Below are 19,579 nucleotides of genomic sequence, written 5' to 3'. Positions count from 1 at the left end.
AAGGGGACACATTCAAAACACACAGACAATACCATTCTCCCAGAGACAGCTGGTTATCAACACCTTGGCCTATAGCTCTCCACATATGCTTTCATGTGGAGAAGTATATAATAACAAGTCAAATTTCATCACACAGCTGTGTATATGCTTCTCTGATTCACTCTACTTTTTACTCACCTATGTATGATAAATGTCCTTTCGTGTGAGTGAGTTTAAATTTACCTCATTGATCTGAAGCCTGCCTAGTGTTCCCGTTTATGACGGCTAGGATGTGCCAGATAGCTCTCTCCTGTGAGTGTTTAGGCTGTTCTAACTTCATCTCAGATGCACTGGGTCAGTGCACCTGGGTGGGGGTGTGGAATGGGGCTGAAGGTCTCTGCCTCTCCAACTGTGTCTGCCTTTTCAAGTGTCATGCCCTTGAAATGGGGACCTGGCAGAGCACAATGACCCTTTTCTACTCCTTGGAACGAGTGGTTTCCTTTAAGGAAGGAACTTTTCCGGAAAACATGTTATTTCCAAGGCTTCCTGATTCCAGAATCCAGCATGTCCCAGAAAGAAATACCACCCTGGTTTCAGAGTCAGGGAACAAGGAGAAAGAGCAAGGTGGGGGTGCCTCTTCCTCCACCCCTCCCGACAGTTGAGTTTCAAGGATCTTCATGCTCAGACATTTTCTCCAGACACTGCAAAACTGGATTCCCGACTCCTCTGTACAACCCGGAAATGGAGGCCCAGCAAGTCAGTGGTAGAGGCAGGGCAAGGACTAGGCCTTTCCCCTGTGCACATGGGGGCTGGGATGGAGCCCAGCACTTCACCCTTCCCTTCACCCGAAGGTGGAACTGAGAGGGAAACCCAAAGGAGAAGGGAAGCGAGACTTGTCTGGGAAGAAGGACAGTGAGACCTCCATAGGGGCAAAGCCTCAGGGAGGCCTCCATGCATGGCCCCAGTCTGCTCACCCTCGACATGTGTTCCATCTTTAGGGGAGGCCTCTTGGGCCACCCAGGAGAACCACAGGTGGCAAAGACCCTTTTCTTCTTCAAAGTCAGAAACGTGGATGGCAGTAGGTGTCAGGGGTTTTGCTCAGGTAAACCTGGGGCAACCAGAGCTCCCCTCTTCCGGAAGAGACGCAGTGCTAAGCATTTGCTTGGTGCAGACACCACGTGCAGAGGAAAGCAGTGTGGCGGTCCAGTTGCCTTGCATGTAAGATGGAGATTATGGGGTTGCTGTGAGCACCGACAGGGTGCTATACACAGGAAGCCAGCAGAGCCTGCTGTGCAGAATTCCAACAGAAGCGGCGGTAGCAGTGGACTGAAGGGAGAGAATGCGAGATTCGGAAACAGGGATGCCTGGGTTCGAGAATGGCTCTGCCCCAGATTTCCAGCTTGGCCTTGAGCAGCTGCTTCCCCCGCTGCCACCAGATAAATAACCCTGTCTTGGCTGGTATTTTGGTGACAGCCTGTCTTATCCTTGCCCAGCTGCCTCGCTTCCTTGGGGATGGTGGAGAGAGGCCTCTCTTTCCCAGAAGGGGGCTTCCTACTGGCCTGTCGCTGGGCCCCTCTCTCTCCTTGCACAGTGGGCTGCACGGGGGCGGGGCAGGGGAAGACACTCCACATGCTCCATACACATGCCACACACTACACATCACGCACCACACCCTCAACGGATGCGCATACCGCACACATCACACGCTGCAACATGCACGTCTCATTCACATCACATACACCCACTGCGCCGTGGCTCACTTCACTCCACTCACCAAGGTCATTGGCAACCCTTGTGTTGCAGATTCTGGGACCTCTCTCCACACTTCCTCTCCTCAGCACCCCTGCTCCCTTCACCCAGTTTGTTCACCCTTGCAGAACCACTCTCTCCCCAGAGGGCTGCCAGATAAAAATGCTAGAAGGTCGATGTTAGGTCGGAATTTGGGCAACTGTAGGAGGGAGATCAGAGCAACTGAGACAACGGGCAGCGCGCCAAATGGTGATCAATCAAACGGACAGAAAATTCCACTGACCCTTAACTCCACCTGCTGACCCTTAACTCCACTGACCCTTAACTCCACCTGTCACTCAGCAGGACTCCCGCCCATTCTGGCCTATAAAGACCCTAGGCAACCAGGCCATGTGCGATTTTCTCCGGCTCCCTACCCTGATCTATACCCCCGGGGGCTGGGAATTTCACCTGAGAGCCAAATTCCAATAAAGCTTGCTTCTGCCGCTTTCTGTCCAGTTTTATTTGGCTGCTAGCCATGCCCCCGAGCTTACAGTTGAGTCTCAGGTACCCAACAAATAACATTTTACTGTACTTATGTCCCAAATTTTGCATGAGACACATTCATACCAAAAATTATTCATCATCTAGCTGAAATTCCAATTTAACTGGATATCCTGCATTTTTATTTGCTAAATCTGGCAATGCTGGTTTCCTGAATCTCTGTTCCCACACACTACACACCCCTCTGTCCCTTCTCTAATTGCTCCTCCTCAGTCCTTCCCTTTGTCAGCCTCTCCCAGGTTGGTGGCCTTGAGCACCTTCTCTTCCTCAACTCTTGCTCTTTCAGACAGTTCTTCTGGACCTTGGACCCACCTCCACATGGGACTAGCCTAGCCAGAGTCCTCCAGGACCTCATCTCCAGCTTCTGTCGCAGAAGCCACCCATCCCCTTGGCAGCAGCGTGTGGCAATGCTCTTGTGCATGCCTGGACATTGTACCTGCTCAACCTGACAAATGAAGCCTTCAACCTCTGTTGCCTGGAAATGTGCTGGTCAAATGCAGCAAAAAGTGCTCCTCTTAGGAGCTGGCTGTGGTCCAGCCTCGACTCCTCGTGCTGGCCAGGCTGAGCCACTGATTCCCTGCAACACATGTTCTAAGATCAGACACCTTCCCCCAATTTCTGCTTGTTGAAATCCCTTTCTTCCAGGCCAGCCCAAGGACAATGTCCTCCCAGGTTTCTGGGGTTCTCCCAGCTCTCACCCAATCGCTGCCTTATCCAGGAGTTTACCAGGTACTGGGTCATGCTTGATGGACTCCCACCTTCCCTGTGTGGGGTCTGGCACACGGCCAGTGCTGTCAGCATTCATGGAACAGAAGAGTGAATGACTGACTAGGTGGGTGAGTGATGGGATGAATGAACAAATGCACGGGCAAGTGAGGCAGTAAGACTCAAGGAGAAGGTAGTTGGGAGGGAGGATGGATGGGGTGGACGCGAGTTCGGGGGAATGGGAGGATGGATGAGTATATGTGAGTAGCTGAATGAGTGGATGGGTAGGTGGGAGGGTGGGCAGGTGGGTAGATGGACAGGCTGTGGACAGATCAGTGGGTAGATGAGCACACGAACAAATGAGGATCTTCAGGGCTTGACAGACTGCCTGAACCCTGCAGAGGGAGGCCAGGCTTCCCCACCACTATGGCTTCTTTTCACAGTCCTGACACTCTAATGTGGAGACCCTCCCTGGCCTGACCTGGTGAGGGTTTCGAGGACACAGAACGGGAACAGGGCCCTGAGCCTGGATGGTGGAACCTGCTCCAGCTAATGGGTGCCTTTCCGGTACAGAACTGACTCTGCTTGAGGGCAGGGGAGGACAGGGCCCCCTCTTCTCCCCCTGAGACCCTGAACAGCCATTTCTCTCCACTGGCGGCTCCTGTACTCAGATATTCTATTGCACCTGGATGTGCTCGCCCACCTCTCACCTATCCAGGTGCCTCTGGGAAGAGGATCCTGCCACATTCCTGTGTAGCTGCTTTGCCCAGGTCCCCTTTCAAGAAAGGACTTCCCAAGGGTAGAGGACACTCTAACAGCAAAGATGGGGGAATATTAGGAACCCCCCCTGGGGGGTGTGAGTTTTTCCTCCACCTCTCCTGCTTCCGCCTCCTTCCCCAACAGGTGTTCATCCCTAGCAGACATCTTGCACTCAGACTCCGTCTCAGTGTTCACTCACGGAGAACACAAACTGCAATAATCTCCTTCACTCCGTTTCCAGAGCTCCCTGAAGTCGGCTCCCTTCCACACACACCTAGGAAGGCCCTGCTTGAGGGCTGTCATGTCCAGAGGGACTAGGACTTGGTCCCAGGAGCTCCTGTCCCTGGACTGAGCTCTCTCCTCCCTGGGCTCACCCTATCCCATCCCCTCCACCAACCTGACCCTGCCTGCAGCTTCCACCTCACCCCTACCTGCCACCTCCCCCGCTCCAAGCCTCTCAGCTTTTCCTGCCGGCACCCACACGGCAACAGCAGCCTGTCTGGACATATTATGAGCCAGAGCCCCCAGCAGCAGCCTCAGTCCTGCTCCCCTCAACAGGCAGGCCCTGGGAGTCGCCCATTCAGGGCTAGATGCAGATATATGAGCCAGGAGGCTCAGCATTTTGCACTTTTCAAACCTGACTTTTCAACTGTGGCACAGCATTTATTCTGTGGGCAGAGAGAACAGATTTTCTGTTAACAAAAACTGAATATCCATTTGTGATGAAAACAAAAGCTTTGTTACATGCTCTGAAGGTAACATAACATTTTAACTTTTTTGGAATTATCTTTCAGTTCATGATTTTCCTACCATTCCTAAGTGACGCAAGTCACTCACATTCTCTAAGAATAGAAGTGACCCGTTAGCAGATAGCAATAAAGTAAGTCTGGTTCAGAATGTGTTTGAAAGACGTCTTTCTGGCTTTCCTGTTAATAAAACATCATGTACTTTCTGTGACTCTTATTTTCTCTTCTGTTTCCTTTTGTGGTTTCCCAAATCAGATTTGGAAAGACCCGTAAAAGGAGATGTATTCTCATTATAAAATAAAACACTTGTTCCCAGGAAACAGCTCTTTGATTTCAAGATGTCAGAGCTGATTTCAGGCAACTGGCCTCGGTATGCAAAAATACTCCATTAGCAGAACACAAGAGAAGTGGTTTCTAAAAACGTCCACTTGGGGGTGCTGCTTCCTCTGATGGCAATAGAACTAGTTTCACCAGCACCTTGTTGAGATATTTCCCAGTCATCATACATAGCAGAGCTGGTCCGCCACATGTGCAGTCTGCTCAACCCTCCTGAAATACCTCTGGGCCCCCATCCAGATGGTAGGGCCAGCTGCCCTCAGGGCTCTGAGTTGACTCCCACCTGCTCCCAACAGGGCACAGAAGGACAAGATGGACGGAAATGGGAAGTTGGTGGGATTCAGGAGGGGAAGGACAGGATGCAGGCCTGCGCGTGGGTCTGATCCACCAGCAGAGCAAATCCTGAGGGACTGTTAGGCCTCATATGACAGTCCAGAAGTCCCGGGTACTAGGCACTGACTGGGCTTGGGGACCTGTGAAGAGAGAAGCCTCCTGGCGAAATGTGGCCACCGTGAAGCTGTGGCCAGGGCCTCCCTGAGGATCCTGGGTCTTTGAGTCATAGCTGAAGCAGCATAGGATACAGGTGATGGCCACTGTGAACACAAACAGTACCGCCACCACCCCAATCACCGCCGACTCCATGGCCCGCACTGGCAGCCGACACACTGAGCAACGTGCGTGGTCTCTGAGCCCCAGCTCCCCATCCAAAACAGGGGCCTCTTGGTGATCAGAGGTGTCTTGTGCTCAGCCCGCTGCTCCCCCGTGCCTTCCAAGATACGAGTCTGAGGCTTTGGGGTGTGCCGCCAGAGGCTGCCGGGACCCCCCCGGGCCCTTCTGCTGGGGTCTCAGATGATCTCTATTCTCTAGGCCTCCGGCCTGGCTTCCAAGAGCTGTGGTCAGCTCCAATTGCAGCTTCTAGAAGAAGTGCCCTCCCAGCAGATGTGGACACAAGACTCCCTGGACATGGAGCCCAGTGGGGAGGAGGGGCAGAAGATGTTGCTGAGAGGGAGCCAGGCCAGCCCCGGCCTTCTGATGGTGCCTGTGGATTTCAAGAAGAATTGAACGCTCAAGCAAAAGACAACATACTCCCCCTCCGGGGGATCCAGGAGGATCCTGGCACCTCCCCTGCAGGGACCTTGGGCCAGTTCTTGGATCCATCTCTCTGCTGCCTCCCCCATTTCTGGCCCTGGGCTGGGGGCAGGGACACAGGTAGGCAGGAAAGCAAGTGCCAGCTCTGGGCAAGGCTGGGTGGGGTGGGGCAAGGAGGGGCAGCACTCGAAGTTCACTGCAAGTGCCAGGGTTTGGTCTCCTTCTCTGAATGGGGCTGGGAGAGTACAGGGCGTGTCCTGTTCCTTCGGGGTCGCGTGACCAAGGCTCCCTCGCCCAGGTTCCAGGAGACACTCTCCTCTGCCATCTTGCCCAGCCTCTTTTCTGCCAGCCCAGACTTGGGTGCTGTGAAGACTTACCCTGTGCTCCCCGAGGGCCAGCCCTGGCTGTACCTGTGCTGTGGCCTCCTCTCCTGGTGGTCGCCCCCTGGGGCCATGACACTCCTCCCTGGATGCTGCAGTGTTGGTCCTGCTTGGAACTTGGCTCTGAGATGTCTGAGCAGCTGTGAGTACTTCCTGAATCCCTTCCTCCAATTGTGAGTGAGGGCCCAGGACCCACAGCGGCCACCCCCTCAGTGACAGCACTTACCCCGCCCCCACACACCCTCTGTCATTCCACTCTGCCCCCTGCCGGGGGTCAGGGGACAGAGCAGGCCCAGATCATACAGAAGGGAGTCCCTCCTGCCTCCTCCCCCATTCACATCAACACTCCTGAGACCCGGCCACTTCCAGAAAGGAGTCGGGTCATCAGCCCCTTACCCATATTCTGAGAAATGGACTAGCAGGAAGCAATAATTCCAAGTGCTGGACACAGTCGCGTAGACTCTTCCCAGCAGCATGTACAGAGCTGTTACCTCCATTTTTCAGATGCTGATAGTCACAGAGCTGTAGTGCCCTGCTTGTGGCCTGTTCCTAGTTGGTAGCAGTAACCACAGCACTAAAGAGCCCTTCCTCCAATTCCTGCTCAGTTATATTTCCATGTACCATGAGTACACAGAGTGATCACCTGATTCTGCCATTTACAGATCAGGGAGCCAAGGTTCAGAGATGGCAAGGAGCTGGCCCAAGATCACACAGCCTGGGACCTTTTCAATTTCTCTAAGGACGAAGAGAGTTTTACTATTACATTGGGAAACTGCCTGTGCACATCTTCTAAGTTGATTGGACGATCTGAATTCTGGGATCCTCCTCCAGAGGAAACCAGACACCTCAGATTTTTGGTCTTAACTGGGGCAAACAACATCAGAGAGAAGGGAACATAACTCATTGATCCATGGTACTTGCAGTTTCTGATAGAATCCCCCGACATCGACGAGTTAATCTGGCAGATAGGGACACAAGGGGCTGTGTTTCAAGCTTTATTTGTTTCTTTGGCTTCTTGTTTGCCTGTTCTTTCGATAGTTCTAGGTGTCAGCAATTCTGCATTTTTAATCTGGACACTCGCCCAGACCTGTTATCTTCTGCCTCCTATAATAGGTTCCCCGTTTTCATTTCCGAGATTCAGGGGAGACCTCTTATCCTTCTTTGTGGAGAAGCTGCAGAAAGGGCAGGGTCTGAGGGGGTTGTGGCAGGAGCCCAGTGGGGAACTGACGGGGGCTAGGGCAGAGCTTGGGGAAGGAGTAGGGGAGGTGGATAGGACGGACACTACAGAGAGGACATCAGCAACCCCTGCGACCTATGGTCCATTTTCCCATCCCAGAAATCTCCTGTGACTGTCATTGTGAATTTGCCTCCCTGCCCCACACTTTGTCACTTCTCCCTTTGCCCTCACAGAGAATCCACTGGGAAACAGAAGGAAAGAGGACATTCTATTCCAGTGAGTCACCAGGCCCTGATTTTGGGCCTGTTCTCCATCCCCTCCCCCGCTCGCTTTCTCCCAGGCACAGGCTGAAGTCCTCAGAACAAGGGTCCCTTCCTCTCCGTGCATTCCACCAGCTGCTCATTGAGCATTTGGGCGTGTGCTTCTGGGCTTTAGCAAAAAGGACTCCCTGTGATCCATCCCATTTTAGGGAAGAGGAAACTGAGGCCCAGATGAAGCAAGCCCAGTTTAAATAGCACCACTTCCTCCCAGTTCTGCTGCCACAGCAGGCACCTAGGGACAGACTAGCTGGAGACTCCAGCTTGGGTAAGAAACCCAACTGACTAGTTACCAAGGAAACACTGAATTCAATACCGCCTGTGGGTCCTGGAGCTCAGTCTGCCCGGGACATGGACTGGAAATAGTCCTGGAGGGACTGCCCCAAGGGGCCAGCCAATGCAGCCTCAGCCTTCCTCTCTCCGAGACCCTGGACTGTCCACAGAAGGTCAGAGTCTGCAGGAGTGCAAGGCCCTCTCTGGGCAGGGCTTTGTGCAAACACTGGATCCTCCCTCAGAGCTCAGGAGGGGCTCCCCTCTTCCCCCCACGTCACAGCTAGCCTCTGAGCCCCAGCTTCCCATCCCACACAGAGGTCCCAGGGCGAGGCAGACACCCTGGCCACTCCCTCCCATCCCCCACCACCACGCTGGAACCAAGAGACTGCACAAAAGCTTCTTGGTGGCTTTATTTCACATAAGGCACAAATGAACTGACTCTGCAGCCTCCTCCAAACTGCAAGGGCACTCGGGGTCTCTCCAGCCACCTGCCTGCCAGAGGCCCACCGGTGCCTAAGGAAAGTCAGAGGAGCGCTTTACCTCCACCCGCACCCTGGCTCTACCAGGCACCCTTGTTATGATACCGGGGGTGTCCAGCCAACCCTGCTTTCCACTCTGAACCCTAAATGGCTGCCCCAGGTGGCTCTCAAGTTCTCTGCTGCACAGTCAAGGGGAGCATAGCATGTAAATGAAGCCCAGGCAGTACCCCCTCGTTCACCCAGAGACACATCCTTCCACATGGAGACCTCGGGGTCTATGCATCCTCAGGCTGGATGACAGGGCCGGGCAGGGAGCATGGGCATCCACAGGCATCAGCGGCAGCCTCTGTGGGCATGGTGCAGGTGGTGGTGGTGGAGGTGGAGCTGGTGGTGGCGGGTGTGGTGATGGAGGCCCACACTGGGCCCCTGAGTCACATGGCCAGGGTGATGATGATGATGATGATGGTGATGATGATGAATGTTTCCCAAGGGGCCCAGGCCCTGGCCCTGGAAGAGCCACCGCTGGGCTCGCCGGGCTCGCCTGACTCGGTTTCCTCCTACAGCTGGATGGTTCCTCTCCACATCGTGGTCCTGCGGTCCATGGAAAAGGCAGATGGCCAGTAGCAGCAACAGCAGCAGAATAGACACAGCAGCACCTATGATCCAGCCGACAGGGGTCGTGCTCTCCAGGAGGCCGAGCATCTGGGAGCTAGACAGTCCAGTCCCCCTCCACTCGGTGGCTGCAAGCTGCTTCCTCCCTTTCAGCAGCCTCTGCTCAGTCTCACAGTCATTGAACTTTGTTGTCCCAGCTCCTGTGGGCTGGAGAACCGCCAGGGAATGTGGGCGAGGCCTGTTTGGACTGGAGCTGCCGGCCAAGGGTGAGGCCAGGGAGCCGTTAACTTTGGGGAGGCCAGGCAGGGAGGTTGAGTGGAGACAGAGGAGCTGTCAGACTGGGTGTCCTTGAGAGAGCAGCTTGAGTCCAGGGGTAAGTGGTCAATGTCTGCTCCACTCCTGCCACCTCGCCGAGTGACCAGTGATGAAGGGTGTCAGCCCAGAGATTAAGACCACGGGCTATGCAGGAGATGGAGCTGTAGCTCAGAGGTAGAGCACTTGCCTAGCATGCATGAGGCCCTGAGTTCCACTCCCAGCAGTGCAAAAAAAAATAATTAGGCGGAGGACTTTGGAACCACACAAATCACAAGCTCTATGATTGTGCACAAATTACTTAAGCTACTGTGTGCCTCAGTTTCTTCATCTGTAAAGTGGTATTATCTGTGATAATAGCACTTATCTCTTAGGGTTTCCTGAGGATTAAAGGAGTTAAGATCTATAAAGAACTTAAATAGTTTCTGGCGTGTTTGCCACTGATAATATTGCAGTGAAATTTGGATTAAACTACTTGGGAGACTTTGCATCTGAGAATGTGAATTCCTGTCCTGCAGCCCACAATGTCCTCCACAACTAAGAAACAGTGAGTTAAGCTAAGCTCTGTGAGCTTCAGAAATTCCATAAGGCCCACAGGCAGATCTTTATCACCAGGGTCTGGGAGGCAAGAGAATCAGCTGTCAGCCCAGGGTCACTGGGAGGCAGAAAGGAGACTAATGAGCTCAGACAGGCAGGCCCCAGTCCAGCCTCCTGGTTCTCAGGCCAGTAGCCTCAGTGGGCCAGCCTCCCTACCAGCAGTCAACGCCATGAATACCACCCTGCCTGGTGGAGGAATTAGTGCACAGGTGTGAGCCTTCCCTGGCTCTCTTCCACTCCTAGTCCTGAATCCCTTCTGTGCATCACAGACAAGCACTGGTCCTGTCCTGCTCACAGCCAAGGGAGAGGTGCTCATTCTCTCCCATGGTAACCCTTCCTGCTAGAGCCTGTTGGGCTGTTCTGGAAGCTCTTGCTCACATGCAGTGGGGCCTCCCCAAAGCCCCAGCTCTGCCTCTGGATCCCCAGGGGCCCGCCAGGCAGAGTCCCCAGCTGAAGAAGCTCTAGGTTCCTCCCAGTGAGGGCTCATCCCCCTGCCACCTGGAGAAATGGCTGCAGAAGCCACAAAGTTGGCACTGATCTCTGCAGCAACTCCACCCTGTGACTTCAAACAAAGGCCTTCCCCTGACCCAGCCTATTTTCTCCTCTGTAAAGGTCCCAGAGAAAGAGACGACTCGCAGGGACTCTTCCATCTCCGACCTACATCTAAGCCACTCTCTCTCGGGGAGGGCCTCAAACCCTGAGTGAAAACCCCCAATAGATCAAAAGCCTACATATTTCTTTCAGCCAAATTGGACTCAGGGGGCAGCAGGTTTAATGAGTCCAGGGCTTCCCTGGCCCCCAGGAGAAGCCACCTGAACTTTTAATGATGCTGAAGTAAAGTCCTCCTTTTGCAGATTTCTGGGGCCCTGGGAGCCACCCGCCTTCCCTAGGAGCACTTCACAGAGGGAGTCAGCTGTGAGGGAGAGAACTTTGTTCTTTAGAATTTTTCCAGAGAGACTCTCAGTACACACCAGCCAAGAGCAGGGCCGGGCCCTGCAATCTGCATACTTGAAGAATTTCAGTCAGCAAAGCAGGGCCCTGGGGAATCACCCAGACCCAGACCACACAGAGAGATGGAAGAACTGAGGCCACAGAAAGGAAAGGACTTGCCTGAGTTCCCCGGCTGTGTGGGCCAGTCAGCACAGCAGGAAATCAAGAGAGCTCAATTCATGTGAGGGGCTGTCCAGTGTGAGTGTGACCCATAGGGAACCTTCCAGAGAGATAATGAGAAGACGACATGTGATGTGGGTGAGCCCAAGGGGGCAGGAACTAAGAGGGGAACCCCCACATACATGCACTTATGCACAACATCTGTTTTCTGAGAAGCAGGTTGACTTCCCATCTGGTGGTCTCCAGGACTTCAGAAGTGACCCATCTTCAGGGAGGTCCGACTAGATAGAGGAATTGTAGCTTCAACTAGGGAGTCCCAGCCTCAGGAAAGCTATCCTGTGGCCATGTCATTTTATTTGTCCTCCAGGACTGGGTCTTTCTTCAGCACACCGTGTTTTTCCAAGTATCTAGGCTGCCTTTGAACTTGTGATCCTCCTGCCTCAGTCTCCCGAGGCACTGGGATCACAGGTGTGCACCACTGGACCAGGCTAGCCTTTTGAAGCTCATATTATTTCACCTCAATCCCATCGTTTCCAGGGTGCACAGACGCATGCATGAACTTGTCTGCACGTGCATACCTCTGTGGGCACCTGTGCACTGATAATTGTGTTCACGTGTGCCCACATACATATGCACAAGTGCATACATGTTGCAGAAAAGCTCACCAACTCATGATCATGCGGGTGGTGGGTGGTTTTGGTTGTCCAGCAATAGCAACCACATTGTTTTCACTAATTGGTGGCACCACCTAGTGGTGATGCTGTAAATAAATAATTTTTGTATTCAGATCTTCAAAAATTTTAGTATCCTGATTTTTGTTTATAGGTCACAATTTGAATCCATGCATTTAACTCATTTCCATTCCAAATTAATACTGAAATGGTAAAATAAGTGAAAGTAGGAAAATAACTATTTCACACGGAAATCAGTAGAGTGGCATTCAAGCCCCGGAAACTTTCAGAAAATTCTATAAGATAAAATGCATGGGAACTGGGTTGATGGCTGTATAAAGGAAGAGCATTCCTGGGTAGCTGTGGAAGGTGTGCCCCAGAAGGATCTCCCTAAAGCCCTAGACAGCCAAGACTAGGAACAAGGGAGACCAGGGTTCAGGCAGAAAACAAATTGCATGACCTTGAAAAGTGCTCACAGAGAAGCTGCCCAAGGCTCCGCCCATCTTTTGGTTTGCACAGAGAAGCAGGGACACTGGCCAGCAGGTGCCTAACTTGGGACCTCAGGCCAGTTAGAGAAGAAAAATACTTCTCCAGTTAACCTTGGGCTGGCCTGACAGATTCTGAAAAGAAGTTGCCCATTGGCATCATGGGAGGGCCTCTCACATGGGGTGCTGGCATCATGCCAGAGCAAGGAGGACCCGGGAGATCAGGGGAGATGGTTTCACTGCCCCTGCCAGAGGAGGGGCAGAGAATGGAGTAGGAGGTGTCCTTCCTTGTTAAATGCAGCAATTCTTTTGTCCATCACACTTTGAATGAAGCCTACTTTTTAAAAAAGAAAAAAAGGATAAAGAAACAGCTTAAAGCGTTCCAAAGAATTTTTTTTAAATTCCTTAATTTTTTTATTTATATAAAATGTACCTAATTAACAAAGCCCTGATACCAAACCTGGCATCATTGCACAAAACGTTACCCACAAAGCTCAGAATTCTAAGTTACCCTATTTATATTCCTAGCAGAATATAAGAGATGAATATTCCACAAACAACTGAAGTTTGTTCTTGAAATATGAAGGTGGGTTGATAGTTTTAAAAAGCTCTTATAATTAATCCTAAAAATAGGAGGAAAAATTTTAAAATGTGATCATCTCAACAGATGGCAAAAAGGCGTGTGATAAAATTCGCTATGCATTCCTGATAAATATTGCAAATGAACTAAAAACGAAAGTATAACAGGATTACATGGAAAAAATGTCTTAAGTCCGTAGTGGTCATCATGATCAATGGTTTAAATAAAATAGGCATTTCCATTAAAAGCAAGAACAAACTAGAATGCCTACTCTATTTTTACTTGGCTTCATAACAATTAAATAAGCACATACAAGAAAAAGTGGAAATATTGGAGATGATATGATTGCATAACTAGAAAACTTAAATAATATGCTGAAACACTATTAACATGAAATGTTATGTCATTTAAAAATAAAAATACAATCATCAGAGATTTTCTTCTACCACAATAATGAGTTCAAAAATGTAATGAAATAAAGACATTACTGAAATTCACAACGAAACATAAAATTTATAACAATAGACTTAATGAAAGATACAGAAGACCAATATGGGTGAGGGAAGCAAAATATTTGACTGAGAAACATAAAGAAACATTTTAACAACTGAAGTAACTGGCACCTGGGTCTGGGAAAAACCAGCTTCACCCTTCACTGATGATGTGAAACCAGCAAACAGCTTGCCAAAAACATCTGTTCAATGAGTTGTTTGTGTGATAAAAGTAACATTTTGAAAAGGATTAATGTGTTTTTAAAATTTTGCCTTTACAGATATGTCATTTACTCCCTTCTCAGTGAGCCCAGGGCATCTCTCAAGAGAAACAGTTGAATTATCACAGAAAAAATGCAAAGGGACCTTTCAAAACCTTTGGCCTTCAAAATAGACCTTTGCCTTGTAAATCAAGCCATTTTCTTGAAAGGATTTTCTACATGCTTTTTTCTCTCCCTTTCAATGTACAGAATAAAGGACCTATGAAGTTCTCCCACTGCGTAGAAAGCCACCACCCCACTGTGACAGGCAAGTGGCAGAAGTCTGAAGCTCTAAGATAGAGGAGATCATAATGTTCTTCTGACCCCAAGGGATGATAGAGAGAAAAGAAAGAGGAATGAAGTGCAAAATGTGTCCAAAACTTAATGGAGAGACTGCAGGAGGGTGGGGGAAAGATGAATAAACTGAAATATGATATTATTTGGATGGGGAGTATGGTCTACAAAATCTGAGTATTCATGAAACTGTGACCTCATTTATACATGCAAAGTGGTTAGTACTGGAAAATTTCATGTCAAAAAATATATATGTGCATAGATGAAGTCTGGATAGCCAGACAATGCAAAAACAGCGCTCCTTTTCAAACAGTGAGTTTACCAGGGATTTTTTATTTTGGCATTTTTATATTTCTAAAACTCGCAACAGTGAACACTTTTCTTGCATAATAATGACAGCAACAAAAGTTATAGCATCTTTAAGAAAATAGTCAGAAACTATGCCTACCTAAAATAGAATAGGTCTGAATCCTAGCCAAATGATCTGCTTCATTCACCAAAGATGAGAGCAGCCAGACCCCCCAAAATAAGCTTAATTGATGTCATCTTAAAGATGCCAAGTAGAAGAGATGTCCCAGACTAGCTGTTCTCAGGGACATGTGGAGCTGATTAATTCAAAGGAACTGCTTACTCCTATCTCCCCTAAATTGGCTTGCCCATGAGTTTCTAGAACATGAACATGCAGTAAACATAGTAAACTTTCTTGATCCTCAATTTCCCCTCATCCACTAAGAGGGAAAGACAAGAAAAATTGAATTTGAGCAATCTCTGATTTCCTTGTTCTCTGATTTCCAAGTCTTTTTTCTTTTTCTTTCTTTCTTTCTTTCTTTCTTTCTTTCTTTTCAGTGCTAATGATTGAACTCAGGGCTTCTAGCATACTAGACAAGTGGTCTCCCACTGAGCTACAACTCTAACCCATTTTTTTGTTTTGTTTTTGTTTTGAGGCAGGGTCTCACTAAGTTGCTGAGGCTGGCCTTGACTTGTGAACCTCCTGAGAGGAGGGACTTTTGTCCTAAATTTGAAAAACTCTTCGAGGTTTTTGTAGAACAATGTTCACACACCCTACAGGGGGTGAAAAAAAAAAGTCTTTTCAAAAGAAGTTAATAATTGAAAATAATATGGACAGATGGATAGATGAGACAGATTAATATGTGATAAAGCAAACGTCTTAAGTGGTTAAAAATTGTAGCGACTAGGTATTAATTATATGGCTATTCATCACAGAATTCTTTCAACCTTTCTATATTTTTAAAACACACACACAGTTTAAATGGGATTTTAAAAAATGGTAATATTGGGAGAAAGTGCAGGTGAACAGTCTTTTCATGCCATCCAATATGGCAGCCACTGGCCACAAACTTATTGAACACTTGAAATGTGACTAGAGAGGCTCTGCAAGTATATTACACATCCTAGGTTTCAAACACTAATTCACAAAAAAATGTAAAATAGGTCATCAATGACCTTTTTTAATCTCGTTTACATGTTGAAATAGTATTTTTGATATATAGTGTTAAATAAGATTTATTATTGAAATTCATTTCACCTGTTTCTTATTACTTCTTCACTGTGGCTACTAAAAAATTTAAATTACCTATGTGACTGTCAATTGTATTTCTACAGGACAGCACCATACTTCATACCAGGTGCTCAGAATCAAGCCTTGTGCTGGGAGAAGCAAAGACAAATCCAATACAGTCACTGACCTCAAAGAGCTGACGATCTAGAGACAGACCTGAAAGCATCGGATGATTTCAGCACCTGGGAATCTCAGTGACTTCCTTGCTTGTGATGTGCTCTTGGTGCCTTTGGAGAGGTGTGGGCATAACCACCTTTCTAGAGAACACTTGGATATGTACGGGGACATCTGGAGTTGTCAGGATGACTGAGCCAGCATTTAGTGTGCAGGGGCCAGGGACGGTAAATATTCTGCAATGAGGGTGACTGTACTACAGGATGAACATTGTCCCTGTCCAAACACTTCTAGTGCACCTGTTGAGAAACTTTAAAGTGGAAGAAATCTAACACACCTGTTTCTGTCCTCTGGTTGAGGACTCTGACACCTGTTCTCCAACCTACACTGAGGGTAAGAACAAGGAAGCTCCCGGGATATTGATTCACATAATCCAATTCCACACCTCCATGAAGATAGGAAAAACACCTGAGACAGCCAGGAACACCCAAGGGCTTGGCTCCCGGCAGGAAACCTGTCTGATTATGGAGATTACCAGTAGCAGGGTTTAATTATCTAGCCTAATTGACCTTCTGGGAGGCTGTCCCCAGAGCTCAGCATACAGTCTCCAGCGTCAGGCCCTGAAATGCCACCACAACAGAGCATTTCTGGGAGTGGTTCCCAGTGGAAATGAGTATTTCCCTAGTCTCATCTTTGGGATTGGAGCTATGGGAGAGGGGGTGGGTGTCCCATGAAATTCAGGTTGGTAGACTTGAAAGTCTCCAAACTCAGAAGATCCCAGAAAGCCTCAGCTAAGGAACAGGTAAGGATGTGAGGACTCAGAAGGATGTGGATCTCTGCCAGCCTGTCCCCGAAGGCGCTGACAAGACGATGGATGGCCATGTCACAGCCGAGGCAGGGAGAGGATTTAAAATATATTTTTGAGATGGAATTAAGGGGCTTGAGTAATTTGGAGAATTGAGGAGAAGGAGGAGCCAAGTATAACTCATGTGTATCTGTATGGAGCAATCGAGTGGCAGAACAGACCCGAAAAACTTTCTGAGAAACTTGTCAGTGAAGGGGAGGAGAGAGAGAAAGCAGCAGGTGGAGGAAGACGTTGCATAAAAGAAGGCTTTGCTTTAAAGTTTTGAGAAAATTGAAATTTATATTGTTGGGAAAGAGGAACAGGACTCATGGAATGAGGTCATTGAGGGATTAGGGTCGGGGGCAGAGATGGGCTGGAATGTTTTGCGACTGATTCTCTGTCCTAGTGGCTGACATCATGAGCCTCCCATTTGCTACAGCTTTTACAAGTGACCCTGCTTGGGCCTCATTCCTCTCTCTGGATGCCCACATTCATTAAAAGAATCACCTCTAAGCTATGCACTCTTTGTAGAAAAGTCTAAAACATAAGGTTACAGAAAAGGTGAAAGCCAAAGGATATAAAAGATATGTAAGACATACACTAACCAAAAGGAAGAAGGTATGATTACATTAATAATAGACAAAGTGAATTTTAAGGCAAAAAGCATTACTAGAAAGAGGAAGGGTCTCCATATAAACATAAAAAATATTTTTCACGGGAAGATATACCAGTATCAATATTATGTCTTCTATATACCTAATAACATAGTTTCAAAATATAAATAAAATTTTTGTAGAACTGTAAGGATACTTTGACAAATTCACAAAAAAAAGAATATTCTAGCATGTACCTTGAAGTAATTGAGAGACCAAAAAATCAGTAAGGATTTAGATTCAAACTTGAATCTTGCAGCTTGATAAAATGGACCTAAGTTGTGCCCTCAACAAAGACAAACTATATTCAAGTAGCCAGAAGATATTTGTGAAAAATCAGCAGAGTAGGACATAAAGCAAGATTTGACAAATTTTAAAGAATGAGCGTCATACAAACCATTTTCTCTGACCACAATTAAATTATATTAAAAATCAAGCTGTAGTCAATTAAAAAAATTAAAAGGCTTATCCCCCCCAAACCTCCACTTGTTTGAAAATAAGAAATAGCCTTCTAAAATGATTAGGAGAAATAATAGAAAAGAGAAATCATTTAGAATCAAACAGAAACAAAACCACCGTATATCAAAGCTTATGGAAGAAATAAAAAGAACATTTACATTAGAAAAAAAAGGTCTGGAATTTAATGAGCTTTAAATTTGAGAAAAGACCAATAGAATAAATATAGGAAAATAGAAGGAAGGAAATAATAAAATGAGAGCAGTTAACAAAGACAAAAGTTGAAAAGACCAATAGAATTAAGAGAGCTCTGGAAAGATTTCTCAAGGAACAAATAGGGTAAAAGCAAAATTTAAAAAAAAATTTTTTTAAAGAATACCACTACAGGGCCTGGGGTTGTGGCTCAGTGGTAGTGCACTTGCCTAGCACGTGTGAGGCACTGGGTTCGGTTCTCAACACCACATAAAAATAAATTAATAAAATAAAGGTCCATCAACAACTAAAAATATATTTTAAAAAAAGAATGCCACTACAGGTACTGTAGAAATTTAAAACTAATAAAAATATTTTATAGCAAGATGATGGAAGGAAATGATAAAGATTAGAGATGAAATTGAGAACAGAAAAACCATAGAAAAATCAAGAAGATCACAAGATTTTTTTCAAAATGATAAAATTTTATATCTTTAGCTAGACTGACCAGGAAAAAAAAGAAAGAAGACTCAAATTACTGGAATCAGAAATGAAAAAAGAGACAGTGTTACTGACTTTACAAAACCAAAGGATTATAAAGGAATACTATAATAATTGTACACCATAGAAAAGAATAAAATCCTGCAACTTGTAATACTGTAGATCAATCTGGAGGTTATTACCCTAAGTGAAATAAGACAGGCACAGAAAGACAAATATCACACGATCTCATTCATATGTAGAATCTAAAAAAAGTTGATTTCATAGAAGTAGAGAATATAATGATGATAACCAGAGACTAAGGTAGTTAGGGAGGAGGGGATGGGGGATAGGGAGATGTTAGTCAAAGGATTTATAATTACAGGTTAACGGAAAGACTAAATTTCGAGAAATCTGTGTAGCAAAGTGATTAGCTAATGACAATGTATTATTGAAAAATGTGAAGAGAATGGAAATTATGTGCTATCACAAGACTATGTGAGGGAATGCATTTATTAGTTAAGTTTAACTATCTTACTATGTGTATACATACTTCATAACATTATGTGAGAAAATGCATTTGCTAGTTAGCTGCTTAACCATGTTACAATGTGTGTGTGTACAGATATACCATAACACCATATTGTACGAAATAAAACATACAATGATATATTTCAATTAAAAAATAAATTTCAGAACTTGTTTGCCAGGGCTGGGGTTGTGGCTCAGTGATGGAGCACTTGCCTCAATGTGAGGCACTGGTTTTGACCTGAGCACCACATAAAATAAATAAACAAAAATAAAGGTATTGTGTCCTCTACAACTAAAAATATTTTTTAAAGGTGTATGCCAGAAAATTAGATAACTTAGTCACTGGAGAACCATCTAGAAACACAAAAACTACCAAAGTTGACTCAAGAAGAAATAAAAAATCTGAATAGAACTATAATAAGAAATTGAAAGAGTAATCAAAAAATTATTCACAGAGAAAAACACAGGCCCAGATTGTGTTACTGGTGAATTTTACCGAAAATTTAAAGAATTAATATCAATTCTTCATGGACTCTTCAAAAGGTTATAAGAAGGTGCCAAGAGCATTTAAGGAAAAAGAAGAGTCTTTTCAACAAATGATGCTGGGACAACTAGATGTACACACGAAAAGAAGGACATTGGATCCTTACCTCACAACACATACAAAATATATCAAAGACCTAAATGTTAGAGGTAAAACTATAAAAATTCTGAGAATAAAACTTAAGCCTAAATATTTGTGACTTAAGATTTAGAAAGAGTCTTAATCCAACCCACATGCACAAG

General features: G+C 46.9%; 2 protein-coding genes across 2 annotated transcripts; both read right to left on the bottom strand.

Annotated features, from left to right (window-relative positions):
- Positions 1-2,030: 2,030 nt before the first annotated feature.
- On the bottom strand, positions 2,031-6,428 carry SPAAR (small regulatory polypeptide of amino acid response). The gene is made up of 2 exons (XM_079113591.1): positions 6,284-6,428; positions 2,031-5,856 (listed from the first exon to the last, which is right to left on the bottom strand). Exon 2 carries the CDS (start codon positions 5,457-5,459, stop codon positions 5,238-5,240), a length of 222 nt encoding a protein of 73 aa, XP_078969717.1. The 5' UTR covers positions 5,460-5,856; positions 6,284-6,428; the 3' UTR covers positions 2,031-5,237.
- A 1,984-nt stretch (positions 6,429-8,412) lies between these two features.
- On the bottom strand, positions 8,413-9,965 carry HRCT1 (histidine rich carboxyl terminus 1). Its single transcript, XM_079113589.1, has one exon. It carries the CDS (start codon positions 9,232-9,234, stop codon positions 8,866-8,868), a length of 369 nt encoding a protein of 122 aa, XP_078969715.1. The 5' UTR covers positions 9,235-9,965; the 3' UTR covers positions 8,413-8,865.
- Positions 9,966-19,579: the final 9,614 nt, after the last annotated feature.

Source organism: Sciurus vulgaris (genome assembly GCF_902686455.1).
Source record: "Sciurus vulgaris genome assembly, chromosome: 15".
Classification (NCBI taxonomy): Eukaryota; Metazoa; Chordata; class Mammalia; order Rodentia; family Sciuridae; genus Sciurus; species Sciurus vulgaris.
The sequence above is the reverse complement of the archived record's forward strand: the minus strand, read 5'-3'. Positions and strand labels throughout refer to the sequence as shown.